At 44.9% G+C, this 25000-nt stretch overlaps 1 protein-coding gene across 9 annotated transcripts in view; it reads left to right on the forward strand.

The window, feature by feature from the left end:
* The window catches only part of auts2a (activator of transcription and developmental regulator AUTS2 a), a 388494-nt gene that overhangs the window by 103171 nt on the left and 260323 nt on the right, over positions 1 to 25000 (forward strand). For all 9 annotated transcript variants that reach the window (XM_086179169.1, XM_086179168.1, XM_086179172.1 and 6 more), the window contains one exon: positions 8227 to 8439. In XM_086179169.1, the coding sequence (XP_086035295.1) occupies positions 8227 to 8439 (213 nt within the window). The remainder of the gene's footprint in view (positions 1 to 8226; positions 8440 to 25000) is intronic.

Here is a 25000-nt window from a genome sequence, read left to right on the forward strand (position 1 = left end):
CTCCTCCCCCAGGAACCCACACCACCTTTCTGTCTTCAGCCACATTTCTTCATTGACGGGTTGTAACATGAGAAAGTAGATCCCAACATGAGGATTTTCTTGGCGCATTCTTTGTCCCAGTCACCTGATCACTCATCTGATCACCTGATCATATTTGTCCTGACCAACCTGGGCTTATTTGGGCAAAACAGTTGCAAATCCATGCGCCTCTGAAGGTGGAGTGAAAGGTACAAATTGCTCCTCTCAGTGCTGCCTGGCTCCCAAAAGAAAGGATCTGTATTTGTTGTCCAGCAGACACGAGCAGAAAATCAAGTGGGCAGGATCTGATCGCAGCGTCTGGCTCCAGTGAGACTCATGGCAGGAAAACAGCTCGCTGTCTGTGTGCAGCAGCATGAGGACTTTGCAGGCTCTGCCATTGTGAAAGAGGGAAGCTAACAGTAGCCATGGTTCAGTCTGTCAGGGGAGTAATTTACCCCCCCCCCCCACGTCTCTGCCTGTAATGCAGACATTCGCTCACCTGCACATGAAAACACTCAGCAGCTGTGTGAGCTTGCATGGCTGTGGCTCTGTGTTCGCACCTGCATCTCCTCCAGAGCCCAGGCATCCAGACAGCTGCTGGTTTCCATGCAGGAATATTGAGCGTTGATGTGCTTTGACTACTTTTAAGTCCAGGCTTAAGACCTTCCTCTATGACAGAGCCTTCAGTCAGGACTGGTTCAGGTAGCTCTGAACCATTGATAGCTATGCTGCTACAGGCTTAGACTGCTGGGGGACACATCAGGTTACATGGAGCCCTCCTCTCCTCTCCTCTCCTCTCCTCTCCTCTCCTCTCCTCTCCCCCTCTCTCCTCCTCTCCTCCCTGCACATTTTTGGAACTGTCATTACCATTACTTGTTGCACTTTGTAGTTTGGCCTTGGTGTCTCTCAGTCTCTCTGTGTTTCCACAGATCCACCAGAGCCCCAACCGCCGCCTGCATCGCCCCCCCCCCCCCTTATTCCCTACTGTTACACCGGCCTGCGCTCCCCTCCCATGAACCAGTCTACCATCCAGTCCCCCATCAAGCTGGCTTGCTCTCCCTGCCTCCCCTCCCATGAACCAGTCTACCATCCAGTCCCCCATCAAGCTGGCTTGCTCTCCCTGCCTCCCCTTCCATGAACCAGTCTACCATCCAGTCCCCCATCAAGCTGGCTTGCTCTCCCTGCCTCCCCTTCCATGAACCAGTCTACCATCCAGTCCCCCATCAAGCTGGCTTGCTCTCCCTGCCTCCCCTCCCATGAACCAGTCTACCATCCAGTCCCCCATCAAGCTGGCTTGCTCTCCCTGCCTCCCCTTCCAGAAGCTTCCTTCTTCAACTGTTATTAACATTTCCATGTTTCCTCCATTCTGTGTTATAAACTGTTTTCTTGTCTGTACCAACATCTCCTGTCCGTCTGTCCCTCCTGGTGAGGGATCCTCCTCCCCTCCTCACCCTGAGGTTTCTCCCATTTTTCCCTGTTAAAGGTTTTCTATGGAGTTTCTCCTCAGTCGATGTGAGGCTCTGAGGGCAGAGGATGTTGTTATGATGCCATGAAGCCTGGAGACAAACTGGTGGTGAAAACAGGCTCTACACATACAATTGCCTTGCCTTGCTGCACGAGTTCTACCAGGCGACTGCAGCCGTTGTTTTCACACATACTACCACGGCAACTACTGGCCTGTGAGCTTAGCCGCTCGCTATGTTTGATCATGCCGCTTCCTGAGGCACGACTCACAGTGACATTTCAAAATAAGAGCATGCTACATCCTAACTAGGCCTGAACAACAAAATACCAATATAAATCAGCAATTGACACTTGACCAACACAAAACGCGCGTAAAGTAACACTGATCGTGATTCATGACTCATGCTAGGAGAGGCTCAGCTAACAGCTAATTAGATCCACACCCCCAGAAACCCTCAGAGTTGATGAGATTCCTGAAGTCCATCTCAGACACACCATGTTCCCTCGCTTGAGTTTGACTGCTGATTATTTGTGGTTCTTTGCCCCCCAAGAACAGAAAATAAGTACTTTCCTCCAGTAAAGTGGAATACCACCACTGTTGTACCCCTACAGTTTAAAATACATTTTCTTTGTGTTAGACAGGAATGTTACTGTTTCAAGTGAATGCGTTTGCTTGCATTAGCATGCTGTTGTCAGGTGGTTCGTATTTAACATCCTCCTTCGGAGAAACAGAACACAAAGCTCCCAGTCTTTCTTGTCGTCATCGTTATTAGAAAGCGGACAGCCAGCAGACTGTCCTTTCCTCCTGATTTCTCTTATAGGAGGTCATTATCAATTATCGATAATTAGATAACTGATGATCTGTCTGCACCCCGACAAACCATCGGAGGTGCTAGTGCTGCAACACAGACACAGACTATTGTGTCCCCAGGCACACCCACCTGAGAAGGTGTGAACCAAACCAGGGACTCCGTGTTGCGAGGCAACACAAGAGACAGTTCCACAACCAGGTCGTGCAGGGGTCTAACACTAAATATCAGCAAAATTGTCATAATTACATTTTTATTGCGACATTTTCTGGGTTTTGTGCCCCGCCCCATATCAGCCTCCTCCTGGCCAGCGTTACAGGGCTGAACTTTCTTTTAGAACAGAATTAAATCTCAAAGTGAGATTTAGAGAAATACCATTGCATTGAATCATTCAGCTCAGAAACTGTTCCTGATAGCTTTGACAGGAAGTAGCCTTGAGACAGGGTCCCCAGAATACTCTTAACTTCTCTAAACTCTAACTTCAGCCTCCCTACATTTGCAAGAGCTGCGATAAGGCTGGAATTCATTCACTCTAAATCACTAGCTTAAAAACTCTGCCCAGGGCTCTCCCCTCCACATTACTTGTTGCTGTTTTCTGCCCTTCAGCTTTCAGCCCCTCCGTTTGTATTCAGGAGCTGCCATCTTCTTTTCGTCTGGTTTCTCCACACTGCAGGTCAACTCGTCAGATGGACTGCTGAAGGTTTTTCTGTTTTTTGACCTTGCTTTTTGCTGCAACTCTCTCCTCTTCAAAAAATCTTGTCTGGCTCTTTTAAGAAAGTAGCTCTCCTCCAGCTGTGAGCTGTGATTCTCGCCATTTCTCTCGGCAGACAGTTATTCAAAAGGTATGAACTGATACTGAGTCCCTCTGTCAGGTGTTTGATAGAGGTGCTGTCACCGGCCATCATGACCAGTTTGTGAGGCTCTGAGGCCAACTTCTCTTTTCACCCTGTAATTCAAGACAGAATGTAGTTTGGTTGGACCTCAGAGGACTTAATCCTGGTTTCAGTGGCACTTCTGTCAATCTGCACTTCAGCTGATCTGGACACACCGATTGACGAGATTTTACTGATGTCAACTATCAGTTCTGCTCATTGACCTGAATCTCTTTTCAATCCTGCGCATTGATTCCTGATTAATTTTTAGAGAGAAAAATGAGCCTTCCAGAGTAGCGTCAGCATGACAGCAACGCAGTAGGAAGAAGAAACAGAGTAGAAAAAGGCAAACGTGATTGTGCATCGTCGCCGTGTAGCAGTTCAGCAGTGCTCATCACACCTGTGCTGGCTAACAGTGTTGAATTAGCTCAGCTCACTTCATACCATTTCACATCGACTGAAACTGTGATAATCAGCTCAAGGACTCCCTGAAGAAGCAGACACACTTCACCGCCCGACTTAACTAGGAAGCCCAGGTTAATGTGCATTGTTGTCCTTCAAGGAGGGATCATACTTATCACTCTTCATTAGTTTTATTAGCTCACCACAAACTGCTTCCTCATTGTTGAGTGTCACATCATAATGGAGTCAGCCAGGCAGATGTGTGTGTGCTGGTATGTAGTGAGCTCAGTCCTGACCAGGGCAGCATCATGGGGGATCAGCTACATGCGTTCTCTCTGCCTCTCTTCCTGCCATTCCTCCACTACTCCTCATTCTTCTCCAACACGTACGTCGTCAATCCACCAGTCCCAGCTGTAAATCACTACACGTTCCCTCCATCATGTATGCAGGCAGTCACATGATGGTGAAGACTCGTGCGATACTCACCTGACATCCATCTCCGGCCAACCAGAGGAGATGCCCTCATCGGGCCCCCCCCTGCAGAAACAGATACTTGTGTCTGTGTGGACCCACACCCAGCAAGAGGAAACATGGGAACCACACCAGCAGCCCAACATGGCTAGGCAGCACGGGAGGCCACTGGCTGCCTGTTCTTTATACTTTTGGACCAGCCAGAGCTCCCGGACGCTTGCAGGGTCCTATATATCCTGGGGTTTCTCTCTTGCTCCTCCCCAAACACATCTGACCAATACACGCAGGAAATGTCCGCTCATTATCTTCTTCCTTCGGGATCATTGGCTGTTACCAGCTCATAGGTGGATCACCGCTACTGAAGGTAGTTTGTGGATTCGGGTTTGTGTGACAACAAAGGGGCAAACTCTGAGCAGACACAGGACTTGACTGGTCCAGACCAGACAGAGAAGTGGACAAGCGGCTTGTTCTATCTCCTGCTTTAGATGTCGAGGTCGGGGGGCTCGGGACACAGCTGAGGGGTGGTCAGGAGCCACGCAGTGAGAGGAGAGAGTCAAATCTGCCCCAGTGTGTCAGGGAAGACTCACAGACACGAGTATCCAGAATTTCCTGTAGTGAAACAGTACAGTTTGGACAGTAAAGGCCAACTGGTGTTTTTACTAGAGGAAACAAGCATACAAACGAACAGCTGAGAAGACACATCACATGACCTCCTGCATTCTGCAGTGATTGTTGGACCATGCTCCTGGATTCATCCCTCAAGCGCTCTCTTTGCCTTCTGTTCAACATCTCTATGCACTGACTCATTTCACTGTATTTTACACTGCATGGATTTTATTTTGGCAAGTTTAACTTTCCATCGTTTCTGCCAGCCTCTCCTTGACTGTGGAAGCAGGAGCATCCACTTATTGTTCCACATTTATTGTGAGCTGCAGATGAGGAGGAGATGAGCCTCTTCACATTTCCACGAGCGCAGAATGTTCAGCAGGAAACTGTATAGAGAACTCTTCATTGTCGCACTGCAGGCAGCGTGCACCTTTCGAATTAGAGCCTCGTAGGAATGAGTCTATTGTGCCTGAAGTTAGCACTGTTGAACATACGGTTCCCTCGTCTCCTAGTCAATGGTTTTTTGTAGGGTTGGAATATCAGATCAGAAATATCCAAGTTGGGTGCCAAGCAGCTGACTTCATTCAACGATCAGATACAGAAATGGTGGTGTCGGTCCAGTTTCCATCCTGTAGTCTGCAGGAACGTTCCATCAGACACATCCTTACACAGCAGATAAACTGCTTTGGAATACATTTAGATTTAATGCTTACGTGTGTGTGTGTGTGTGTGTGTGTGTGTGTGTATGTGTGTGTATACACACGTATACGTATATCTGTATTTACTGTGTATATATATATATTTATATATATGCATGTATACGTATATATGTATATATACGTATATGTGTGTATATATGTATACGTATATATACATATAGGTCTATGTGTATATACTGTATATACATATGTGTGTGTATACATACATATATATGTATGCGTATATATACATACATATATATGTATATATATACACATACATACATATATATGTATATATACACACATACATATACATATATATGTATATATATACACACATACATATATGTATATATATACACATACATACATATATATGTAAATATACACACATACATACATATATATACATATACATATATATGTATATGAATACACATACATATATACATACATAGACACACACATATATATGTATATGTATATATATACACATATACATATATTTTATATTGGGGGGGGGTACATACGTCAGAATCACTGTGTGGTTAATGGCAACCTCATGATGTCCCATATTGCCAACAACAACAACAATTGAGGTAATATTCAAGCGGCTCTGGTATCGGCATCAGCAGATGTGTAATGGGGTTTGATTGGAACCGAAAATTGCGGCTCAGTGCAACTGTAGTTTTACGGTGCCACAGCAGATCCATCAGTAAACCTCGAGAGGCTAACGTTAACTCTGTGCTGATAACTCTTAACAGCGACAATTATCTCGCTGAACCCACTGATCTGATTTTCTGCAATGATTGAAATCAGATTTAAAATGTTCCAATGAGTTTTGATGCAGGGAACCGTGGCAATGCTAACATCCAGGTTGCCTGACAAAAACACATCATCAGAACTACGCTGCAGTGTCAGGTAAGGTATCAGACTAGCCACTGGACATACGCTGATGCTAATGTGTTTGGACTGCCAGACAGTCCCAGGAGTAAAAGGTAGAGGACAGTGAGCCTGGTTGAGGAATTGCTTTTCTTTCAGAGTTATCATAAGGCGCTCCAATAAGGAATTAGTCTTGCTGTTGTTCAGACATATTGTGCATCTTTTTTCTCTGGAACTCAGAGGGGTTGGAGGCTTGGAGGCATGCAGAAAGCTGGCACAATGGAACCTCTCTCATCCCCTTCATAACTTTGTCACTTGCTCAGTACACAATGCTTGTCATGTTGCATTATTTTCCTGGGCATGGGTGTGTGGGTGGAAACGGCAAATAAGATTAGACCATGCATGCTCTTGTTTCTCTGTGAATGAATTGAAATGGTTTAGTGAGTCACCGCCAGCAGCACACCCAGATGACTCACACTGTAGATCAGGTATGAGGCCCTCTGGGTCCCAGGGTCTGCATCGTCAAGCTAATGGTGCTAAATAAGTTAACGGGGTGTGTGTCTGTTAGTTGGTTGATTTGTTATTGGGATATCTTGAAAAAGAATGGACTGATTTTAGACTGAGTTCGGTAGAAAGTTGGTGACAAAGGAGGAACAAGCCTCCTGTGGAGGGAGTAGAAATAGTTCAAAGAACATGTAGGCTCCCAGAAATCATCATCTTACTCAAGAAGGACAAAGACTAATTCTGAACTCACTTTAGAGACCATGATACAGATGCAAGTCAGAGATGAGAGAGGAGGCAAAAGAAGAAACACTGCAGACTTGGTGACTGTGCCAGTAAATAGACTTGTCAATATCATCCCCTTGTCAGTGACGCATGAGCAAATCAGACTATAATCACAGCAGTGTCCTGCATTAAATGAATGGGCTACTGTGTGTATTTAAATAGAGGTTAGTGTCATTTATGAAGCTGCAACCCTGGCAGAGTTCACTGGTTGGTGGAGCAAATGGGGAGTAAATAAAGAAACATGATACGGAGCATGAAATACACCACACCGTCAAATCTGATTAGGTCAGAGAGAACAAGAGAGTACACGTGGTGAAGGAGGGTACTGGCAAACATGGGCAGCATGGCTCAGAGGGAGAGCGGCCGTCTAGCAAATGAAGGGTCGCTGGTTCGATCCTCACTTCCCCCAGTGACCATTTCAAAGTGTTCTTCAGCAAGATACTGAACCCCTAATTCCTGATATGTAGGGTAGTAACTTGCATGACAGCTTCCACCATCTGTGTGTGTGAGTGAGTGAGTGAGTGAGTGTGTGTGAGTGAGTGGATGAATGAGACGACACTGGGTAGAAAGGCGCCGTGTAAAAATGAGTTTACCATTACCATGGTGTTGGATTACTATCCAGACTGGAATTAAACAAAGTTTTGAAGGTTTGGACAAAGTGACAGGTTCTATGATTTGTATGAAACTACAACCTAACCCAATCAAGACTGCTTGTGTCAAATGACACTGCAGGTGTAAATTCTAGGCCACCTTCAGAAGTGGTCCGGGATGAATTCTGACCTCAATCGATTGAAGCGTGAATGCACATGTGTCTCTGGTCAACATACAACTACTCAGCTGGCTGACGTACTGTACGTTAGTGATGTGGTGCTACTAGTCACTGAGATGGTATTACTCATTGCCGAGCTGGTACTTATTGTAAACCCACCCTGCTCAGGTCCAGCACCTGCCCAGCTCCCCACCCTACTGGGTCCCTAAACCCACCCTGCTCAGGTCCAGCCCCTTATTTTTATTGAAATAACTGTAAGTTTGTGTCAACCACCTCCTCATCTCAGTGAAAAAAACTGAAGTATATGTGAAATCACAAGTGCATTTATTGATTCAGACTCGTATCTTTTTGTAATTTTTATGCAAGACCTGCCTGGCTGCAGAGTCTGGATGTAAATCTACACATGGTTTCAGAGATGTTTTCACTTGCATTTCTCTCTCCTGTAGAAAAACATGGCACTGAAGCCCCAAGAGTGCCAAAAGAACCAGGCAGGGACTTTGCAGAAGAAAAAGGCCACCAGAGTCCCCAATGGTCTGAGCCTGGATCCCTGCAAGAACAAATACGAGCATCACCAACCATCAGACCAGGAGAACAACCCCCGACTGGTGCACACAGCTGGCAAGAGGAAGAGGAAACACCAGCACAAGAAACTCAGCAGGGTGAGTAGGAGAGGAGTGACCCTGCTGCTGTCGCTCTGCTGTGTTGCGCTGCGCTGCCTCTGCTGAGACTGGGCTGGGTTCAGAGGTTAGCTCTTCAGTATGATGGCGTCCAATGGTGCTATAACAACCCTTTACAGGCATTTTGTGTCCGTAAAACTAATATGTGGGCTCTGGAGGTGGGATGGTCGGAGAGATTGGGTAGCGGCTAGTTTTCCTAGAATCTGCACAGCTCCACTGTTTGTCATGGCCGTCTGCTGCTGTTGACTGCTGTGTGCAGTTTGTTCAACTGAATGGAAAGAGAACAACACAAGAGTGAAAATGTCTGTCAACATCTATTATTGCAGGCCTCTGTAACTGTAGCATTGCAGCATTCCTGTCACGCAGGAAGTTCCATGGGTCTCCATGTCACATCCCCTATACATCCATGATATGTGTTGCAATGTGTTGTAAAATGTGCTGGACCAGCATTTGCAAGGCAGAGCAGGGAAGCTCAAGCTGCAGCACTGCAGCAATCTGTTTCCAAAGTTTCCACCTGACACTCCAGTGCTCCTGCTGTCAGTCTCTGGGAGTCACTCAGCTTGATTTCTACTGTCAGAGACACGAGGATGTGAAAGGAAAACTGAAGCAAAAACTAGACAGGGATTCACGTAAGACCTGAAATGAGTGATGTAGTGGCATGTTCTTCTTACAGATTGTTGGATTACACCAGTAAACGCCAGACTGGTGGGTGTGGGAGGTTCAGTTCTACATCAGATCCACCAGTAAACACCAGACTGGTGGGTGTGGGAGGTTCAGTTCTACATCAGATCCACCAGTAAACGCCAGACTGGTGGGTGTGGGAGGTTCAGTTCTACATCAGATCCACCAGTAAACACCAGACTGGTGGGTGTGGGAGGTTCAGTTCTACATCAGATCCACCAGTAAACACCAGACTGGTGGGTGTGGGAGGTTCAGTTCTACATCAGATCCACCAGTAAACACCAGACTGGTGGATGTTGGAGTGGTGGACTCTTAAAAACCTGGGTTGCTAACAAGAGTCTAGAGGAGCCTACAGAGGTCATGGAGGTCATTAAAGGTCATCAGGGGAAACACAAGAAGCCTGAAGCTTAGTGGTGGTGATCTTGAAGTCATGTGACTTTGGCGTAGTTCTGCCATTGGCTAATGTAAGCTTAGTACTGATAACCATTGCACTTATATATGTATATTTAAAGTGGTGTTCATTCGTGAAGAGGATCTTGATGAACAAAGCCACTTTCTGCATGATTGAAAGTACATTTGAACAATCCCACTGACTTTTGGTGATGTTAACTTCCTGTTGGTCTACAAAAATACCTCATCCCCGACATTCTAATTTCCTGTTTGAGTACTTAAATACGTCAACCATGACATGCTAACTTCAGGTTTAACTACAAAAAAACCTGTCAATGAGATGCTATCTTCCTGCTGGACTAAAAAATATACCTCATCCATGACATGGTAACTGGGATCCATTTGCTGATGTGCAGGTAAAAACACAGCAGTGTAAAATATTAAATCAACTGGAACATGCAGGTTTAGTCTGCAAGATGCTAGCCATGCACTTCCTGATTAACTGTTTGATAAAGATTTGTGGATTCTCCAGATCAAATGAGAGGTCATGTGATACTCCAGTTCCTGTGGCGGTATCACCACAACCTGTAGTACTTGGCACATGTCTGCTGTTGGGCGGTTTATACAGGACCGGTATACCAAGCATTCCTGTTTCCCTGGGCAGCAAAGACTTCATGGACTTCTTTAATGACAAAATTCTCCTGATTAGAGAGAAACTTCTTCTCCTGCTGCCATCAGCTGACAACATGGCCCCTAGAACCCAGAACCTTAGAGGCAGCTGGAGGACCAGACACACACTTGGATAGTTTTTCTCCCATCAGCCTTCATGAGCTCAGTACAATAATGTCCTCCTCTAAACCTCCACCTGTCTCCTAGACCCCATCCCAACTAAGCTGCTCCAAGACTCTCTCCCCTCGTTAGCCCCTCCCTCTTAGATATGATCAATGTGGCGCTGGTATCTGGTTCCGTCCCTCAGTCCTTTACAGTAGCAGGAATTAAACCCTCCTCAAAAACAAGCCTGGATCCAGAAGTTCTACCAACTACAGGCCAACATCACATCTTCCTTTTCTCTCCAAGGTTCTGGAGAAAGCAGTTGCTAAACAGCTCTGTGACTTCTCCACAGCAACAGCTGATTGGAGGATTCAGTCAGGTTCCAGGTTCATCCTAGCACAGAAACAGAACTAGTCAAAGGTACCAGTGACCTCCTACTGGTACCAGATGAGGGACTGGTCTCTGTGCTGGTCTGATTAAATCTCAGTGCAGCTTTGATACCATTGATCACCATATCCTTCTACAGAGACTGGAACCTGTCACTGGTATTAAAGGAACTGCACTAAACTGGTTCAGGTCATATTTACTAGGTCGATCTCAGTTCGTACTAACTAATGATAAACCCTCAGAAACCACTGCAGTCAGTTCTGGTGTTCCACAAGGGTCTGCGCTTAGACCAGTCCTCTTCACCCTGTACCTGCTTCCTGTAGGTCACATGATCAGAAAACTCTCCATTAATGTTCACTGCTATGCAGACGACACACAGCTGAACTCATCAATGATCCACATGGAACAAACCAGCTGACTGAACTGGAGGCCTGTCTGAAGGACAGGAAACATGGAGGACCATCGTTTCCTTTATTAAACTCTGATAAACTGAAGTTCTTGTGCTGGGCCCAAACACCTGAGGACCACCCTATCTACTGAGACAGGTACCCTGGAAGGAATCACCTTGGCCCCCAGCACCACCGTAGGAACCTAGGAGTTCTCTTTGATCAGGATCTGTCCTTTCATGCCCACATTAAGCAAATTTCTAGGACTGTTTTCTTCCATCTACGTAACATCGCTAAGATCAGACACATCCTGGCTCAAGAAGAAGCAGAAAAACTAGTCCCTGCTTTTGTCACTTCCAGGCTGGATCACTGCACCTCCCTCCTACCAGGCTGGACTAATAAATCCCTAAAGACTCTCCAGCTGGTCCAGAACACTGCTGCCCACGTGTTGACTAGAACTGGTAGCAGAGACCAGGTCTCTCCTGGACTGCTTCTCTGCATGTCTCCCTGTCAGATTCAGAACAGAATTTAAAATTCTTCTTCTACCATCAAAGTCCTCAACAATCAGGCTCCTTCATCCCTGACAGAGCTCCTAGTCCCCTATGATCCAGCTAGAACCCTTCACTCCCAGGATGCAGGGTTCCTGCTGGTTCCTAGAGTTCTAACAGTAGAATGGAGCCAGAGCCTTCAGCTATCAGGCTCCCCTCCTGTGGAACCGTCTCCCAGTTTCAGTCCAGGACCCAGACCCCCTCTCTAGGTTTAAGAGCAGACTTAAGACCTTCCTTGTTGATCAGGCTTATAGTCAGGACTGCTTAGGCTGGCCCTTAGATCTGCTGCTATAGGCTCAGACTGCTGGGATCTCCCATGATGCACTGGGCTTCTCTCTACTCCTCTCTCTACTCCTCTCTCTCCTCCTATATTTGTCATATATAAATCATACTCATGCGTATTACGAACTCGTCTTCTTCTCCAGATCCTTTGGGCTCCCCTCATCCCAGATCCTGGTGCTTCTGGAGGAGGCTCCAGACCTGAAGAGGCTCCAGCTGCTCATGTCCCCGTCTGTCCATCAGTCTCTCCCTCTTTATCTCTGTCCCTCTCCTTCCTCCTGTCTCTCTGTCTTCCTCCATTCTCTGTCTTTGTCTCTGTCCATCAGTCTCTCCTCCTTTCTCTCTCTCTCTTTATCTCTGTCCCTCTCTCTCCTTCTGTCTCTCTGTCTTCCTCCATTCTCTGTCTTTGTCTCTGTCCATCAATCTCTCCTCCTTTCTCTCTCTCTTTATCTCTGTCCCTCTTTCCTTCTGTCTCTCTGTCTTCCTTCATTCTCTGTCTTTGTCTCCGTCCATCAGTCTCTCCTCCTGTCTCTCTCTCTTTATCTCTGTCCCTCTCTGTCCTTCTGTCTCTCTGTCTTTCTCCATTCTCTGTCTTTGTCTCTGTCCTGCTCTCCTGCTCTCTCTCTGTCCCCACTGATCCTGGATCTGCTCCACCTTCCTGCTGGTAAAGGAAGGTTCTGGTGGCTGCTGTTGCAGGATGTGCTGCTGATGGAGAATTGTTGGGTGGAGGTTCATTGAAGGAGGGAGGTGCTGGACCTGCTCTACTTGGACAGAGTCAGGACAGAACTTTGGTTGGGGTTTGGCGCTATACAAATAAACCTGACTTGACTATAAAAACTTACATCATGATGAGTGACATAGTGTGTAACCGTGAAACTGGGCAGGGTTGACGCCACCATGTCTTCCCATGTATGTGAGTGTGTATCAGTGTTTCATTCACAGCAGCAAGGTGAAAGGGTCGCTGGTGAATATTTATGTGGTGTCACTCCTCTGGAAAAAACTATATTTGACAGCTGCATGCGCGCGCACACACACACACACACGCACATGCACACAAACTTAGAATCAATGTATGTCTGTGACATATTCACCGGTTCATTCTCTCAAACTGTCAGTGACATGTAAACATCTTTGTTGCTGTGAGCTCTTGTGTCAGTCCCAGTTTTAGTCGTTCATCTTGTGTTGATCCTTTCCTCTCAACACCATCCCTGCTCCCTGGTTCCAGGCTGAGTCTGCCTCCACCTGGGCCTGTTGCATTTATAGTTGAGGATTCACTAACAAAAGAATTTTACAAGAATAAGAATACTTCATTTATCCCACCCCAGGAACATTTACATAAATTGACTCTTGCATTTTATTCCATATATAGTCCATTTTGCTTGAATGCAGAAGCTGTCTTGTTTTCTCTATCATTTTTTGGCTTTTTTGTGTTTGACTAAAGAACGAATGTGATAAACAGTGGCTTTGGCCTGTAGCCAAGGTTCCTACCGGGCTGCAGTGAAGGGAAGTGTAGATGAGTGGGTTGTGTTGTGCAGCTCACCTGGGCTGTGAGGCCACTACTGCTGCCTGAGGGTCAAGTCTGTCCCTGACTAATGCACAGATGGTGCTACCTGCTAGCTTCAAGGTTGCCTTCTGCTGCTGCTGTGTGTGTGTGTGTGTGTGTGTGTGTGTGTGTGTGTGTGTGTGTGTGTGTGTGTGTGTGTGCGTGTGTGTGGTGTGCCTGCCTGTGTCTGTGCCTGTGTATGTCTGTGTGTGTATTGGATGTGGCTGTGTGCTGGTTATGAATGGGTGTTCAGGCTGTCTGCAGAGAGGACACACACACACACACACACACACACAAATGTGTACATGTATTTACATCACTTTTGCTGTATTTACTTAGACAGTCACACAATCTTGTCCTGGTTGTGTTAATCCCTCAGGTGGTCTAATTCATGTTGAAGTGTCCTTGAACAAGACCCTGAACCTCACTTTGCTCCTGGAGCTGTTGCCATCAGTGTATGTGAATGTGTGTGAGAATAAGAGAATGGGATTGTGCTCTCGGTGGACTAGAAAAGCTCCTGCACACACACACACACATACCCGCCGATACAAACCAGTCTCGTAAAAGCAAGAGGCAGGCCCACCTGGTCTGGAGTCACACAGCTGATAAAGCCTTCTTTGTGGGGATCTACTGTTGACCTTCAGTCACTCGTTGCAGATGCAATAGGAGTTGATGATCCTCTCCTCCTTCTTCTTCTCCTCCTTCTTCTTCTTTTCTTTACAAGCCATTTCGCCCTGCAGACCTCACCAACTGGAAAGTGGTATGGAGTCAGCATGTGGATTGGCATGCCATTTTCTACCTCTTATCCTGTTAAGGGCCGCAGGGGGGTGGAGCCTATCCCAGCAGACTTCAGGGGTGAGGCAGGAGGGAGAACATGCAGACTCCACCCAGAAAGACCACGCGCTCCAGCCGGGGCTCCACCCACAACCTTCTTGCTGGAGACCACTGCTCCACCAGGCTGCCCATCTTTAGACCTTTGCCCAAAATCATGATGGATGATTACATTTGGTTACACTATGCAGACACAGACCCCCCCCCCCCAACACACACACACACACACACACACACACACACACACACACACACACACACACACACACACACACACTGCTCGTGACAGCAGTGAGAGCTCTTCATTACACTGACTTCTTTCATGGGGCGAATTAGAACTGTCCTCCAGGTGACTGTAGTGGCACATACGAAACTTCAGGGCAGCTCAAGTTCATTCTTCTCTGCATGATGCAGACGGACCTCTCAACCTTGGTGCTCAACAAGAGCCTCGTCTGTCACCCTTTATGACACATCCATGACTGAAAGCATCATCTGTGCCCTGCACCAGACTTTTTGTCCTTGTTGTCAAGGAACAAGCTGCAGTTGCCCAGCAGAACCATTATCTTTCCTTCAGCTTGACTATAAATAAACAGTAAGACATTGTCCTCCCACAAGGTTACATTAGAAGTGTCAGAGGTCCATCTCAAGGCGTAATTCTCCATGTAGAAATGCTCCAGTCTGAGGAGAGAGAGCCTCTTATCAGCACTTTTGTAGTTTGGACTTAAAGTAGAAAGGGGTGGGGGGTGTTGACGAAAGCGAAAAGTGTGTTTTTCCCATTGTTTGGTTCCCCTTCCAGTCGAGCTCAGATTGCAACAAATGGTTCCGATCTCTGGCGCTGACCCAATGTACTGAACTATGAGATGTTGTGAGCTCAAGGGGGAAACAGAGAAATGTTTTTAAGTGCCTCTGACATGTGTTGCCTTGCAGTGAAAGAGGAGAGCAGAGTACAGCAGCCAGCCTCACAGGAAGCCCTCTTTTGTTTTAGCAGGAATTGGCTCTAAATTGCGGATCAAAGCGTGAGAGAATGAGTTAAGGATATATTTACTGTAGCTCTGAAATATTGCTGTGGATTCAAGGGTAAAAGGGTCAGGGAATGTCTTACCATCAACTCACCCCTTGAGTGTATCAAGGCTGAAAGACTTTTCAGGATTCAAGAGCACAGATGTGCCAGTGGCTGCACACTCATGGAGCGCCTTCTGTTCCCCCCTTCCACAAAGTATCCTAACGACCGAGCTCACTCTGAAACTATGAAACATGAAATTTTTGCCAAGTTTGTTGGAGTACAATAGCTGAAGGTTGATGAAGCAGCACACTAGGAATGGAAAAGGCAGCTGGCGTGGGTGCAGCCACAGTGAGACATCTTCCTTCAGTGAGGGAGCCTTGAAGGAGCAACAGCCATTGATGAATTACATTTTACGACTTCGCCAGATTCACTTAGATACTTGAGTCTGCACAACAAGAGAGCTCCCCAAGTCCGGCTGGTGGGAGAGGTTGGAATGACTGCTTGAGGGGGGGCTGAACTGAGGACACAAAAATGATATAGAACAAGAGAGTAGACCCAAGTCCCTGGAGCCACACGAATCCACACACAGGACCCCCGCTGACAGGCTGCCAGGCATTCTCCTGTGAACTAATCCCCTCTTGACTTTGTCCTGAAGAGTTACACACTGGAGCAGCGTCATAAAGCAGCTTGACTGCTGTACTGTTGCAGGAATGCTGGGAAAACTCCTCTGTAGGACTTTATAGTGCCAGCGGTGTAAAAACCTCAACAATCAGAACTCTCCATACATCTGAATCTGATTATAGCTACTCAGGTTAAGGTGGTCAGAAAATGCTGTTTGCAAAATCATAATCTGACAGAATATCCTTGTCCATGCAAACATGGCCAGTGACAGGATTAGTTTCCAGACTTGACCCACACCAATTTCTCCTTTGTCCAAGATTGTTCCTTCTTAGGATGCTCCCTCCTGGCCAGGGAGGAGCCGACCCACACGGTCCCCCTGAGGCAGAAGACCTCCTCAGCCTCTGGCAGCCTCCCAGCAGGGCACCAGCACACAGGTGGGCTAGAATTTGGTTAAAGTCCGACTGGGGTAGCTGATGGGCTGTTCTTCCATTTCACGATGTTTCCTTTGTTTTGGGGTGAGGACGTGATCCTGACTCACTTATAGTTCCTCCTCTCTACTGGTGGAGTCTCTGGTCATGATACCCCAGAGCAACAAGGAATCTGCATCATCATCTTCAGCCTCTCACTCTCACAGGTTGCTGGATTTGATTTGGATCTTGGGATTTAGTTTCCCACTTCTGATCATATCTAGATGCAACTTTCCAACATATTAAATGTCAGAAGCTTGACAGGATTTGCAGCAGCACCGCCTGAACTTCAGCTGTTACTGTCGATCAGTTTTTCTCTCCAAACTGACTCTCTACCAACCAAAGCTCACCTCAGGCTCGGTCGCCTCCAGGCTAGCTTTGACGGCTGTTACAGCTGCCAGCTGAAACATTTAGGAGCTGAATGGTCAAATCAACTGCACAGTGTGTTACATAACTCATCGTTTTGCAAGGCTGCTTTCAGATTTCAGCCTGGCAGGTATATTCTGTTCCATGAATCACTCATGTCGATGGCAAAGGTTTTACTCAATGGAAGACTTTTTCTAGATATTGACAAGCTTCTCCAGCTTTTATGTCATGATGTCTGCGTGCTTCCTATGCCACGGTCTGTCTATGCTGTGTGTTTTTTTTTTAATGAAACTAAATTCATCTCCAAAAATGTATTGTACCTTTCAGTGTTTCACTGCTGGCTGTCTTTTTCTCTGTCTGCATTACTTGTGACTCCAGAATGCAGACATGTCAGCCACATAGCTTTAGTTGAAGCTAACGGAGACCAACCACTAAAAACACCAAACTGTCAGAAAAGTCTGTTTTTAAACTCTGCAAGTCTAATCCAGGTCATCTTTATCCAGACGTGTGGTCAGTAATCCATCAGCTACCAGCAACACCTTCACTTGAACTCCCTCATGCGTACTCAAGGTCGTTCAAGGTCACGCTGAAGCGGACGCATTCTAGTTTGTTTGGGGATTTTGCTGTTCTTAGTTGTTGCTAAGCTTGAAGCTGAAGCTATGCAGCCTTTCAAATTGTGAAGGTTTTTTGCAGTCTTGTTTCAGTTTTCAGCAATGGGGGGGCATCTGTGTGAGATCAGAACAGGTAGCAGTGAGTACTTCTAGTGCGAGTATTGCAAAAACATTCCTGGATAAACATATCAGGTCAAAGCAAAGATTTCTGGGAAAAGAAGCCTACAGATGAAAGATGTGGAGAAAGCTGGCTCTGCCGATGACCCACACATGTTGGGTTGGTCGTGAAGCTCCTTCCCTGGTTGGGTTTGTGGGCAGCGGGTCTGGTTTCTGTTCTCTGGATTTATTGGGTGTACATTCTTTGTTCTCCCTCGAGAGGAAAACAAACATAAAAAGGGCTTCAGACACAAAGATGATATAAAACATGCATTCAACTAAGGTATGTGTGTTTCTGTGTGTGTGCATAATGGTTTATTCACCTATTTATGCATGTGTGAAATACAATGTAGCACTCGTGAGAACTGCAGTGATACAAAGAGAAATGTCGACCAGTATTCAGTCTGAAAGAGAGTGAGGACAACATGGAAGGTGGCATTTAAATGGGCTGCCTGGTGTCGCGGCGTAGCCTCACCCCTCAGCTGCACTGGCAGCACTTGACCAAGTTCACCTCACAGCAGCTGTTCAGCAGGAGTAACACAGCCGTGTCCTGACCGGTAGCAGCTCCATACAGTCCGATAGCTCCGACTGTAGTCACTCTGGGTTCAGGACTACCTGAACAAGTATCGTTTGAAGACTCAGGGACGCTCACAGCAGACGCTTTCTTTGCTGATGTGTCCCAGGTCATCTCTCAGAATGGACTTAGAAAAAACGTCAGGCATCAGCACACCGGCTCTCTGGGGTGACGTTTTCCTGCGCCGCTCTCTGACGTTGGAGTGGGGGTCCATGGTGTGTGGTGCTTGCTCCATACCGGGGCTGTGGTGAACAGAGGGGCATGCTGTGAGGTCCATCTGCTCTCTGGAACTGGAAGAGCAGCAAGGCAAGCAAGGAGGGCTCAGGCTGGACCTCCCCCATCTGATCCTCCACATCTTAGCCCTCCACCTGTTTGTCTGTCTGCTGAGCCGTCTGTCTCACAGTGCTCCACTTGGGGAGAGTCTGGAGGAGGAAATTCACTAAGAACCTGCTCCCCCTGTTGTGTGTGCCTCTGTCTCCACCACTGTTAGGGCTCCAAGGACAAAACAAATGGTTCTGCAGTTACAGTGCTGATACTTCCTTCTCTGATTCACATGTTCATATTTCTCCTGCTGAGTTGTCCTTCATCCATCCATCATCATCCATCCATCATCCATCCATCCATCCTTCGTCCATCCCCATCCATCCTTCATCCATCCATCATCCATCCATCATCATCCATCCATCATCCATCCATCCTTCATCCATCCCCCATCCATCCTTCATCCATCCATCATCATCCATCCATCATCATCCATCCATCCTTCATCCATCCATCATCATCCATCCATCATCCATCCATCCTCCATCATCCATTCATCATCCATCCATCCATCCATCCATCCATCCATCCATTCATTCATCCATCCATCCATCAGCCATCCATCCATCCATCCATCCATCCATCCATCCATTCATTCATCCATCCATTCATCCATCCATCCATCCATCATCCATCCATCATCCATCCATCATCCATCCTCCATCCATCATCCATCCTTCATCCATCCATCATCATCCATCCATCCGTCCTCCATCAATCATCAATCCATCATCCATCCATCCTTCATCCATCCATCATCATCCATCCATCATCCATCCATCCTTCATCCATCCCCCATCCATCCTTCATCCATCCATCATCATCCATCCATCATCCTCCATCCATCCATCCATCCATTCATTCATTCATCCATCCATCCATCCATCCATTCATTCATCCATCCATCCATCCTCCATCCATCCATCATTTATCCATCCATTCATCCATCCATCCACCCATCCATCCGTCCATCCATCCATTCATCCACTAATCCATTCATCCATCCGTCCATTCATCCATCCATCCACTCATCCATCCATCGACCCATCCATCCGTCCATCCATCCATTCATCCACTAATCCATTCATCCATCCATCCATCAATTCATCCACTCATCCATCCATCCATTCATCCGACCTCCATCCATCATCCATCCATCATCATCCATTCATCATCCATCCATCCATTCATCCATCCATCCATCATTTATCCATCCATTCATCCATCCATCCATCATCCATCCTCCATCCATCATCCTTCATCCATCCATCATCATCCATCCGTCCTCCATCCATCATCCATCCATCCTTCATCCATCCTTCATCCATCCATCATCATCCATCCACCATCCATCCATCCTTCATCCATCCCCCATCCATCCTTCATCCATCCATCATCATCCATCCTTCATCCATCCATCATCATCCATCCATCATCCATCCATCCTCCATCCATCCATCCATCCATCCATCCATTCATTCATCTATCCATCCATCCATCATCCATCCATCCTCCATCCATCCTCCATCCATCCTCCATCCATCATCCATCCATCCTTCATCCACCCATCCATTCATCCATCCATCCATTCATCCATCCATCCATCATTTATCCATCCATTCATCCATCCATCCACCCATCCATCCGTCCATCCATCCACTAATCCATCCATCCATCAATTCATCCACTCATCCATTCATCCATCCATCCATCATTTATCCATCCATTCATCCATCCATCCATCCATCCATCATCCATCCATCCTCCATCCATCATCCATCCATCATCATCATCCATCCATCCGTCCTCCATCAATCATCAATCCATCATCCATCCATCCTTCATCCATCCTTCATCCATCCATCATCATCCATCCATCATCCATCCATCCTTCATCCATCCCCCATCCATCCTTCATCCATCCATCATCATCCATCCATCATCCTCCATCCATCCATCCATTCATTCATTCATCCATACATCCATCCATCCATTCATTCATCCATCCATCCATCCATCCTCCATCCATCATCCATCCATCCATTCATCCATCCATCCATCATTTATCCATCCATCCTCCATCCATCATCCATCCATCCTCCATCCATCATCCATCCATCCTTCATCCACCCATCCATTCATCCATCCATCCATTCATCCATCCATCCATCATTTATCCATCCATTCATCCATCCATCCACCCATCCATCCGTCCATCCATCCATCCATCCATTCATCCACTAATCCATCCATCCATCAATTCATCCACTCATCCATCCATCCATTCATCCATCCATCCATCATTTATCCATCCATTCATCCATCCATCCATCCATCATCCATCCATCATCCATCCATCATCCATCCTCCATCCATCATCCATCCATCCTTCATCCATCCATCATCATCATCCATCCATCCGTCCTCCATCAATCATCAATCCATCATCCATCCATCCTTCATCCATCCTTCATCCATCCATCATCATCCATCCATCATCCATCATCCTTCATCCATCCATCATCATCCATCCATCCATCCGTCCTCCATCCATCATCCATCCATCCTTCATCCATCCTTCATCCATCCATCATCTTCCATCCATCATCCATCCATCCTTCATCCATCCCCCATCCATCCTTCATCCATCCATCATCATCCATCCTTCATCCATCCATCATCATCCATCCTCCATCCATCATCCATCCATCCTTCATCCACCCATCCATTCATCCATCCATCCATTCATCCATCCATCCATCATTTATCCATCCATTCATCCATCCATCCACCCATCCATCCGTCCATCCATCCAATCATCCACTAATCCATCCATCCATCAATTCATCCACTCATCCATCCATCCATTCATCCATCCATCCATCATTTAATCCATCATTTATCCATCCATCCATCCATCCGTCCATCCATTCATCCATCCACTCTTGGGACTTGGCGAGAGCAGTCGCACTCCTCCTCTCTCCTCCTCTTCTTTTCTGTCTGTCTCATTCTTTGTCTCAACTCCTATCCAACGCAGCTGTGAGCTCTCTACCTAAAACGAATCATGGAATTGATCAGCTGGTCTCTCAACACTATTGACACCATATTTTCGACAAGGAAATCAGGATCAGAGGAACCTGCCTGCCCGCATGGAACCGACCCTGCGGGCTACGTCTTCGATTCCTGGGGGAGATGGCGTACCGCGTGCTTGACGCCTCTCTCCGTGGAGGACATCGAGGACCTCTACTTATTTGGGTTCATGGTTGTGGGGCTTCTCCTCCTCGGACTTGGAGGTGCCCTCACATACCGCAAAATTGGCAGGACGACGGCTGCCACCAGATCTGGACCTCCACAACTGACCGTCATTTACAACGCAATTAACGAGGTTGGCAGAGCGGGGCAACAACAGACTCTTGAACTGAAACGCAACATGGAAACCATCTCAGAGCAGTTGGCCGCTCTGCAAAGAGAGAGTGATGTTGAAGACCAGACAATATAATTTTACAATTTGGATTGGACTGAAAGAGAAGACAGATTGGAATGTGTGCTCCTCTGCCCAAACCCAAACACAGCTTCCTTATTGGCTGCTGAAGGTCTGCCGCCCCACTGTTTATCCTCCAGGAGAACTCCTTCTGCCTTGGTGACGCAAATGGCACGTACTACCCCCCCCCTCCCCCTGTGCAACTGACCCCTGCCTCTGTCCTCTCCACCTCCCTTTGGGTGGCAGCGCTGACCTTGGCTGCAGGCCTCACTCTCACTTGCCTCCATTGGGACAACGGACTGTTCAAGTTTAGCGTGCATACACAACAAATGTATTTGTGCTGTTGTTAATTCTGAAGGGTACCATGATAACGATTAACCTGTAATAATTGTGACTGTTTGTGAGAGCTGCACCAGGCAATTGAGTGTGAGTGTGAATTTCTGCTGGAGATTAATAAAGTATCTATCATCTATCTATCTATCTATCTATCTATCTATCCATCTATCTATCTATCATCTATCTATCATCTATCATCTATCTATCTATTATCTATCTATCTATCCATCTATCTATCTATCATCTATCTATCATCTATCATCTATCTATCTATTATCTATCTATCTATCCATCTATCTATCTATCATCTATCTATCTATCATCTATCTATCTATCCATCTATCTATCTATCATCTATCTATCGATCATCTATCTATCATCTATCTATCTATTATCTATCTATCTATCCATCTATCTATCTATCATCTATCTATCTATCATCTATCTATCATCTATCTATCTATCATCTATCTATCATCTATCTATCATCTATCTATCATCCATCTATCTATCTATCATCTATCTATCTATCATCTATCTATCTATCTATCATCTATCTATCATCTATCTATCTATCATCTATCTATCTATCATCCATCTATCTATCATCTATCTATCATCTATCTATCATCTATCTATCATCCATCTATCTATCTATCATCTATCTATCATCTATCTATCTATCATCTATCTATCTATCTATCATCCATCTATCATCTATCTATCTATCTATCATCTATCTATCTATCATCTATCGATCATCCATCTATCTATCATCTATCTATCATCTATCTATCTATCATCTATCTATCTATCATCTATCTATCATCTATCTATCATCTATTTATCATCTATCTATCATCTATCTATCATCCATCTATCTATCTATCATCCATCTATCTATCTATCTATCATCTTTCTATCATCTATCTATCATCCATCTATCTATCTATCATCTATCTATCTATCTATCATCCATCTATCTATCTATCATCTATCTATCATCCATCTATCTATCTCTCATCTATCTATCATCTATCATCTATCTATCTATCATCTATCTATCATCCATCTATCTATCTCTCATCTATCTATCATCTATCTATCTATCTATCTATCTATCTATCATCTATCTATCATCCATCTATCTATCTATCATCCTTCTATCATCCATCTATTGATCTATCATCTATCTATTATCTATCTATCTATCATCTATCTATCATCCATCTATCATCTATCATCCATCTATCTATCCATCTATCTATCTATCATTCATCTATCTATCATCCATCTATCTATCTATCGTCTATCTATCATCTATCTATCTATCTATCTATCTATCTATCAATCTATCATCCATCTTTCTATCATCCATCTAATTATCTATCATCTATCTATCTATCATCTATCTATCATCCATCTATCTATCTATCATCTATCATCTATCTATCATCCATCTATCTATCTATCATATATCTTTCTATCTATCGTCTATCTATCTTTCATCTATCTATCCATCTATCTATCTATCTATCATCTATCTATCTATCTATCATCTATCTATCTATCATCTATCTATCTATCATCTATCTATCATCTATCTACCATCTATCTATCTATCATCTATCATCAATCTATCATCTATCTATCTATCATCTATCTATCTATCATCTATCTATCATCTATCTACAATCTATCTATCTATCATCTATCTATCTATCATCTATCTATCATCTATCTATCATCTATCTATCTATCATCTATCATCTTTCTATCATCTATCTATCATCTATCTATCTATCATCCATCTATCTATCTATCATCCATCTATCATCCATCTAATTATCTATCATCTATCTATCTATCATCTATCTATCCTCCTTCTATCTATCAATCATCTATCTATCATCTATCTATCTATCTATCATCTATCTATCTATCATTTATCTATCTATCATCTATCTATCTATCATCCATCTATCATCCATCTTTCTATCATCCATCTAATTATCTATCATCTATCTATCTATCATCTATCTATCATCCATCTATCTATCTATCATCTATCTATCCTCCTTCTATCTATCAATCATCTATCTATCATCTATCTATCTATCTATCATCTATCTATCTATCATTTATCTATCTATCATCTATCTATCTATCATCCATCTATCATCCATCTTTCTATCATCCATCTAATTATCTATCATCTATCTATCTATCATCTATCTATCATCCATCTATCTATCTATCATCTATCTATCTATCTATCATATATCTTTCTATCTATCGTCTATCTATCTTTCATCTATTTATCCATCTATCTATCTATCTATCTATCTATCTATCTATCATCTATCTATCATCCATCTATCTATCTATCATCTATCTATCTATCATCTATCTATCTATCATCCATCTATCATCCATCTTTCTATCATCCATCTAATTATCTATCATCTATCTATCTATCATCTATCTATCATCCATCTATCTATCTATCATCTATCTATCTATCTATCATATATCTTTCTATCTATCGTCTATCTATCTTTCATCTATTTATCCATCTATCTATCTATCTATCTATCTATCTATCTATCTATCTATCTATCATCTATCTACCATCTATCTATCTATCATCTATCTATCTATCATCTATCTATCATCTATCTATCTATCATCTATCTACATCTATCTATCTGTCTCTCCATCTATCCATCCATCCATCATATATCTATCTATCATCTATCTATCTTTCATCTTTCTATCTATCCATCTATCC

The sequence above is a fragment of the Aulostomus chinensis genome, chromosome 15, assembly GCF_037954235.1.
Source record: "Aulostomus chinensis isolate RoL2024-O1b breed Wild chromosome 15, RoL_Achi_v1.0, whole genome shotgun sequence".
Lineage (NCBI taxonomy): Eukaryota > Metazoa > Chordata > Actinopteri > Syngnathiformes > Aulostomidae > Aulostomus > Aulostomus chinensis.